Source organism: Mytilus galloprovincialis, chromosome 3 (assembly GCF_965363235.1).
Source record: "Mytilus galloprovincialis chromosome 3, xbMytGall1.hap1.1, whole genome shotgun sequence".
Taxonomy (NCBI): Eukaryota; Metazoa; Mollusca; class Bivalvia; order Mytilida; family Mytilidae; genus Mytilus; species Mytilus galloprovincialis.
Genome location: NC_134840.1, coordinates 57,044,713 through 57,053,032, shown reverse-complemented (window position 1 = coordinate 57,053,032; position 8,320 = coordinate 57,044,713). Strand labels below are relative to the sequence as shown.

General features: G+C 32.7%; 1 protein-coding gene across 1 annotated transcript in view; it reads left to right on the top strand.

Annotated features, from left to right (window-relative positions):
* The first annotated feature begins 556 nt into the window (after nucleotides 1–556).
* LOC143068415 (dimethyladenosine transferase 2, mitochondrial-like) overlaps nucleotides 557–8,320 on the top strand; it is a 67,157-nt gene continuing 59,393 nt past the window's right edge. Inside the window, exons 1-2 of the mRNA XM_076242438.1 lie at nucleotides 557–604; nucleotides 1,979–2,254. Of these exons, the coding sequence (XP_076098553.1) occupies nucleotides 1,993–2,254 (262 nt within the window). The 5' untranslated portion in view covers nucleotides 557–604; nucleotides 1,979–1,992. The remainder of the gene's footprint in view (nucleotides 605–1,978; nucleotides 2,255–8,320) is intronic.

Genomic DNA, 8,320 nt, shown 5'->3' with positions numbered 1-8,320 from the left:
CTAATGCATTAACGCGAAAGAATTGTTCTTCGATAAAATTGCCTGCGCATTCTATTCTATATTACGTTACTTCATTAGACTAAGAGGCAAAAACTTACAAATCTGTAATTCACATGAAGAAAATGGCTTCCATGTTCTAATCTATAAATAGATGAAAACATAAGCTGCCACCTAGTGGTAAAAACTGTCATACTCGAGTTTATATTTTGTGGTAATTCTTACTTTCTACATAAGAACTAGCACACAGGTAAAATAAGTATCTAATTTAAGCAGTCTACAACGAAATTGTAGAAAACCACAACATCCAACTGAAAACAAAAACATTTTCACAAATGACATGAGAGAAGCGTGTCCGGTGGCGAAAATACTTTTCCTGGTACAGTTTCTGTAAATCTATAAACTTGAATATTACCTTTGAAATGTTGCTTTAATATCCAGTCGTTTTTCTAGTTCAAACTATTAAATATAATCTGCAACTTAAACTTTGGCGATGAGTCTGGTATTTTTCTGAAGGAGTTCCTTCCCCTATTCTATTTAATATCGGGACCATAAACGGTTCATGAATTCCGTACACGAATATCAACAAGACCTCATGACATCAATGGTATATTATGTATTATTTCCTTATGTTAACGTAATATTTAAAGAAATTGATGGATTGCATTACATGAAATGATTCTTTTCTACTAGAATAAGTTGTTGCTATGAATTGACAACACTTTATGCATTATCCTGACCTTGTGAATAGTTTTATCCTGCATATCATATAAATACAATAAAAAATATAAAATATAAACTTGAATGGGGTCAGGATAACTATGTCATATAATTTGACTCTCAGAATAAAAAAAAAGCAGCAGTTTCAAATAAATCCATGTTTGACACAAGCGCCACAGGAAATTTGCATGTAAAGCTACGTGTTTCGTATTACATATCATCCTTAATTGGAACAGTATATCTTATATACATGACAGTGCCATGTTCCTGTATCTGAGGGTATGAATGCCGTTTACTGCCAGGGGTCAAATGATAATTTACGGCTACAGTTAGCAATAAATTGGTTAAAATATCCTTAGCGTGATTCTTCAGAGGGTTGTTACTGTTATTTTGGAAAATGACCGTTTGGCGCCAGACAGTAAAGGGCATTACTACCCTCTCTGATGAAATATTTAATTCAATTTTGAACACTTAAGTATCTTTAGTCAATTATATAGAGAATATCTATACCAATATAATCACAAGAGCTCTGGTTTTTGTCTAAAATTGAAGTGGCTGCATTCATGTTTAATCTCAACCTATATATATGTCATGTTTTATCATCAAATACAACATATATTTAAATATTAATGTTTGAAAAAAAGTGTGGCCACTTCCATTTTAGATAAACAAAAACTTCTAAAAATTTACCTCTTATATCTATGGTACTATTGTTGCGATTTTCGTGTGAATTTCTTTGAGTACTGAGTGCTAGTAACCATCACTTCAGAATCTAGCTGTTTAAAAATAGAAATGTTTGCTAGATCTAAGCTATAGGTTCATATTTTGATATTCTATATAATGACATCAAACCTTCTCTTCTTACAGTATATAATATATATAATAAGAAGAGAAGGTTGGATGTCAAATAAACCAAATATATTAATAGTCCTTCCATCCAAAAGGAGTAGACCCTAATCCAAAAATGTAGCCTTTAAAAAATTAGTTAAAAATGAAAACTTTTAGCTATTTATTGGAAAGAAAAACCTTTGCTACATGAATATGGGCTGTTTTATTTCAATACAATGCCAATGGTCAATTTTATTCAAAACACTAAATTGTCTTTTAATAACATCAGAAACATTGAAAAAAGTTGCGATCAAGACAACAATTTGCCTACCAGCTTTAGTATTAAAAAATAAAAAAATGAAGGATCTTAGAGTATTTTTACAATATAGAAGTCCATGATTTAATGCTTTAACGATTTTATTTTGCTTTCTAGGTTCATCATTGACTATGAAGTTAAATAGCTTGATTAGAGCACACAACTTGATGCTGAATGGTAGTATCTGTACAAAATGTGGTAAACTTCTTACCTTCAGTGTCCAGAGATTTAAATCATTTCCAGCTGTACATTTTATAGGTGGATTTCACACACAGATTTTAGAAACAAAATATGCAAAAGAAAAAAAGGAGAAGAAAGAGAAGAAAGCTGAAACAAGAAAAAAGAGACCTAATGCAAACAAAGTTTACAGTTTTATTGATGAAGCAATAGCAGGTACATAATATATGAACCAAGAAAAAGTAATAAATTAATGTACATGAAATATTTTATTGATTAGTTTAGAATACCAGATAACATTTTCCATATGCTTGATACATGTATAATTGAAAGAATATAATTATTTTTTTTGCCTTTTTTAATATATGTAAATGTTTATTGATGCCAATGACATATAACTAACACAGTACTGCTCAGGACTGGGTTGCACAAACGACTATTAAGTTAATAGACTATTAACTTCTAATAGACTATTAAATATCTAATTGACAATTAGTTAATAGAGTGATTTAATAGCGTTGCACGAATCACTTTTAAGGATACTATTAACTAATAGACAATTAAGTGACTATTAAAACATTTTAATAGTCAATTAACCTCCATTTAATTCTGCGACTGTTTCATCATTTTTTCACAACATCATTACGATTTTCATCGTTTCCACGACGTCATCATGATTTTCACGATTTTCATCAATTTTCCATGACGTCAACACGATTTTGGCGATTTTCATCAATTTTTCATGACGTCAACACAATTTCAGCGATTTCAGCATTTTTCAACGGGGTTGTGTTTAACATCGAAGCAGCTAAATAATGCTACATAGTGCTACGTAGATTTATGACTATTGAACGTGTAGCTAGCCTAGCTGCTATTAATATCTACGTAGCTGCTAGGCTAGCTACACGTTCAATAGTCATACATCTACGTAGCCGCTAATATATTGAACGCAACCCTGGGTCTACTTTCAATTGACACCAAAACATGTCCAAAATACAAGAAATTGCATATGTTGTATTGAAAAAAATAGGAAAGTCTCGAAAAACGAGGGGAATAGGGGAATAAAAAAGCATTAGTCTTAAATTCCATTATGGTACTAATTTAAAGGTAAAGTTTATAGTCGACGTCTACAAAAGAAAATTGACAACTGCAGCCTGCTATATTTATATCTTCCATTTTGAGAGTCTGACTCAATCTAAGTCCATTTTTCACTTCGTTTATGGAAGGTTGGGAACTCGAATAAATTACTATAGTATTTGACACAATCGTGGTAAAATCAGAAATTTTTAATCTCCCATGAGAAAAATTTAGCCGCTAATTTATTTCAAACAAGATACAATAAATTGCTTGTGTTGCCATTGCAAGGGATTGAAAATTCTCGGAAAAAATACACAAGGGAAGAAATTAAGTATCATAAATCGGGGCAGCCCCGTTATTCAGATGTTCCATTAGTCCGACACCACATTGGTGCGACAACCCAATAGTCCGACGTCCCATTAGTCCGACACCTTATGATAGTCCAATACCCCAAATAGTCTGACATGGAATAATTCAACAACTTTTTTAAATAAATACTTTTGATTTCAAAAGAATAATCCCATCAGTTAAACCTACATTCCTCCTGATAGTCCTAAAAACAAGTGAAACTGCGAGCTTCTGCTCACTGATGATACCCCCGTCCAAATATGCATTTGCTATCAGGTGTAAAAAATGATACAAGTGTTCGGTCAACAGGAAGTTGTCGAGTGATGAATCTGAAAACGCATCACACAGTATAGCTGACTTATATCAAGCCTGAAACCAAATTTCAGAAATCCTGGTAGTGTAGTTCCTGAGAAAAATGTGACGAAAAATATTCATGGGACGGACGAACTGACTGACAGACTGACGGACTGACGGAAGGACAGACAGAGGTAAAACAGTATACCCCCCTTTTTTCAAAGCGGGGGTATAATAATAATACAAGTAACATATCATAAAGTACTTACAATATTTCAATTTTGCGTGATGTCCAGTGGCAAATATTATTGACATGCATGTTCAGGCCGAGAACAATCATTTGACAGTAAATTTTTTTAGATAGGCCCTGTAATAGTTGCCATCCGGCATGAAAAAAGGTCAATGACCCTTGAACTGCCACTAAACAATGAAAGTACATACTAATATTGAATAGGAAACGCCGGGAATTTTGCTTGCAGAAGGCTCAGACAATTTATCACGGTTGATCGGTAGATATGTATTAGTGAAAGTGGTCGGATATATTCACCCCTAAAAATAAAGAATGAATGAGACGCGGTGTAGCGAACATTTTGTCAAACTAAATAAGCTTTGTCAAGCTTTATCGAATAACTAACATGACGATACACAGCTATGTATCTCTCCCAAACCATTTCGATAATTTGGCCCAAAATACCAAAATCCCAAAATTAAAAACACGGTAAAATTCAGCATGCCAAAGTACCCCAAATATTCAATTATTGTTGAAATTCAAAAGAATATATTTCTTGACAGTTAGGATCCCACAAACTTGTTAAATGGACCAAAAAAAAACCAACACAATCATGTATGGATTCAGCCTACGAAAGAACCTCAAGTTTTATTTTGGACCCTGTGGGCCAATTTAAAACCGGACCAAAAATCATAAATCTTACGTCAAAACCTCGTTGAAATTGGTCAAGAAGAGATTTATAAAAAAAATATTAGAAAAGCATTTTTTTTTTTTATCCCTTTTTATCCCATTCTATTTCGATAGACATGATAGATGTACATATTCAGTGATGAAGTGGCATTGCATTGTATAAATATAACTGCACTTTAAATAAAGATGTTGATGAATTATAAAAAAAACGATGACATGCTTCTTCTGCTTTGTAAATAGACCCATACTCGAAATCCAATGATAAAATTTGTTTGCACATGCGTTTAATGACTACTGCAGAAACATGAATTTTATCAAATTGGCATGCATTTTAAAATATACTAGAACACACCCGTGATATCGCGGGTCCGTGACTGAATTAAAGTATATAACTATGCGCAAGCCTTATTTTAGTATTAGTATTGTCATCTGATAAAGTCATGCCGATTATAAGATACAAAGTTTTCTCTGCTATGAAATCTTTCTGTTTGAACACGTCGAACTGGAACTTATCAATTATTGGTAATATTAATTATTTAGAAAGCAAAAGGTCCTTGAATGGAGTATTTTTTAATCAACAGCATTGTCCTTTATTAGTTATAAATAAAGTTGAATTCTTTGATTCGCTGTTTTACGCCATCCCCGCTAACAAATTGAAAACTGTACCTATACGCCTTATATTTAGTCACAGATTTTTAGTATTCGTATTGTTATCTTAGAAAGTCTTACTGATTAAAATACTACAATAGGTAACAAGTTGACAATTTAGTAGTGTCAACCCTGTGATTATGACCCGTTTATATAGCATATTAATCCTGAATACACCGTTTGGTGGTGCGCCTGTCATATGCGGAACGTACATATAAGGTAATAGGTAACAGGTGAATATACTATTGGTATCGGTATCGGACTCGACCCGGAACTTCTTAATTATTGGCAATATTAATTACGTGGAAAACAAAGGGGCCTGAAGTGGTGTAATTTTTAATCTACACCTTTGTACTATATTAGTTATATATAAAGTTGAATTCTTTGATTCGTCGTTTTTACGTGATGACGGCTGACAAATTGGACCTCGTAATTTTAGTATTATAGATTTCTTTAATCTAAAACAGTTACACTTTCAACTCTTAAATGATCCACATGTTGTTATATTATGACTACAATGTATTATATTTAAAATAAATATTAATTCTATTTAATTTAATGGATTGTTCAATAAAACTTTCCATCTCAAAGTCAGTACATGTACTATCATAATCAAACCCTTTTCTTACTTTAATCATTGTTTGAGCAAGTCGGCTGAATTAGGAATTTATTGCATAAAAATGAATAAAATGCATACAGTGAAAATGCACCGCATATATACAATACTAATGAATCGCTCTACAGTGAAAATGAAAGTAATGTATCATTATTCAACAGTAAACATGGCGGACTCGCATAAAGATAGCATCATAGTGGAATTCAATACAATATGGACAAACTGAATAACAGAAGCTATTCTACGTTATACAACATTAATAATTGTGTTGAAATGAATATTTTTCTTCAACTACATCTTTCCTGCTAGTTTTTAATCACCTGCACGATTTGTTCGTAAAACGTCCTAAATATTCACCTATTTCGGTATATATTTCACGTATGGATGGCTCTCGGCGCAATAAAAACCCGTTCCCATCTCGTACTTTGTCTAACTTGTATTATTTATTACTAAACATTTACATGTGAACTATTTTTCTTCATTTTCTTCAAATATCATAATTTTTTCGTCTGTTTATTTACCATTCCACATCAGAAATGCATGGCATATACAGTGAAAATGGTATTTTAGGATCCGCACTTTACATACACTGATATCTGTATTCTTTAAAATGTTTGCCATTTTCTCTATTTTTTATACTTTTGCCCATTATTTTAGGACCTCATTTTCTCTATTCTTTAACCCCCCCCTCAATATTCTCTATTCTGTAAATCCACATCAACACCCTCATGAAGCTCTACTCATGAAGTATATTTTCTATTACGGCACTTATTAACCTTTATCGGACTATTGGGGTGTTGGACCAGTTGGGTGTCGGAATATCTGGGCGATCCCCAAAAGTCCAATAATTGTTTATGTTATTATGAATCCTATCCAATGTCAATATCAGATATTTGTTTGAAGTTTATACCCAAGATATACCAAAGTGTCGGATAGTTTTGTTTCATCTTCATTACAGTTTTCGGTTCTAAAAAAAAATTGTTTTAAAAATATGTATTGGATATAAATATAATGGACAATATACACCATGCCATCTTAAATAAAAAAAAAAAGATCAAAAGTATCACGTAGTTTCTCTTATCTCCTACGAATAACAATGTATGCTATTGTACGTTATTGTGCACTGTTCTGTTATTCATTTCTCCAATCTGTAGTAATCATTAAAATGTTAACCCGGCATGCCATACTTAATAGAAATGCGGACGTGAATGAAAGCACTCTTTATCAAAGCGTCAACGGAGATTGCACATTCTTCACCCCTGTTATAAAAGGTTTTCAAATGTCCAATGCTTTCGTCCATGCATGCCTTTTAAAAATTGTTAATTTTGGAGAATGGATTTTATATTAAGAAATATATTTCAGTTTGAACAAAGCATACTTCCAAGGATGAGGGCAACAGTTTTTTTCTTCAGTTTAATGACACTTGCCGTATTGAAAATAAAACCATTGTTTCCCTAATAGATTCATAATGACAATGGTTAATCATATAGAATTACAATTATATCTTCATTTATGCTTCAAAAACTTTTTTATCTTTTCTTTCTATTATTATAATTTAATAATAACAAAAACAATTCTTTTTGTGACGAAATCATACAATGTGGGATATCACCGGCTGTGCGAGGCTCTCAGTCCGTCAAATCATCGAGTTGAGAAGCCTGTCACGGTATTCTTTGGCTGATTTTGAGGTACAAGTAATCCAAGCACTTGCATGGCATCCATTTTAAATGTACAATTAAGGACTTAATAGCGCTCCTTCGTTCAATTAAATTTAATAGTGAGTTAATAGACTATTAACGTTAATTAAATTTTGTGCAACGCAAATAATAGACTATTAAATTTAAGTGTACTTTTAATAGACTATTAACTTTAATAGACGTTTGTGCAACCCAGTCCAGAACATTTAGATTTAATCAAATACTTTCAATAAGAAGACAGTCATCACTAGAACCAAATAACTGGACCCTGAAACCTTTTTTTGATCACATTTCTCAACTTGATATTTTTAATATGATGTACATCTTTGATATTATTTCTGTTTGAAACTTGCATCATCACATTTATGAACAATTTGTCTAGAAAATCAAATGGATTCATTTTATTGATTTAGAATATTCAGGAAGTTGTTACTTCTATAAAAATCAGTGGCGGATCCAGAACTTTTCCTAAAGGGGGGGGGGGGGGGGGGGTCCCGCTGACTGACCTAAGGGGGGGGGGCTCACTCCAGTCATGCTTCAATGATTCCCTATATAATCAACCCAATTTTTCCCACGAAAGGGGGGGGGGGACCCGGGCCCCCAGGGCCCCCTGGATCCGCCTATGAAAATGATTCCACTCCCAACTTCTTTTAATAGAATTATAGATTTTTGTTGTCATTTTT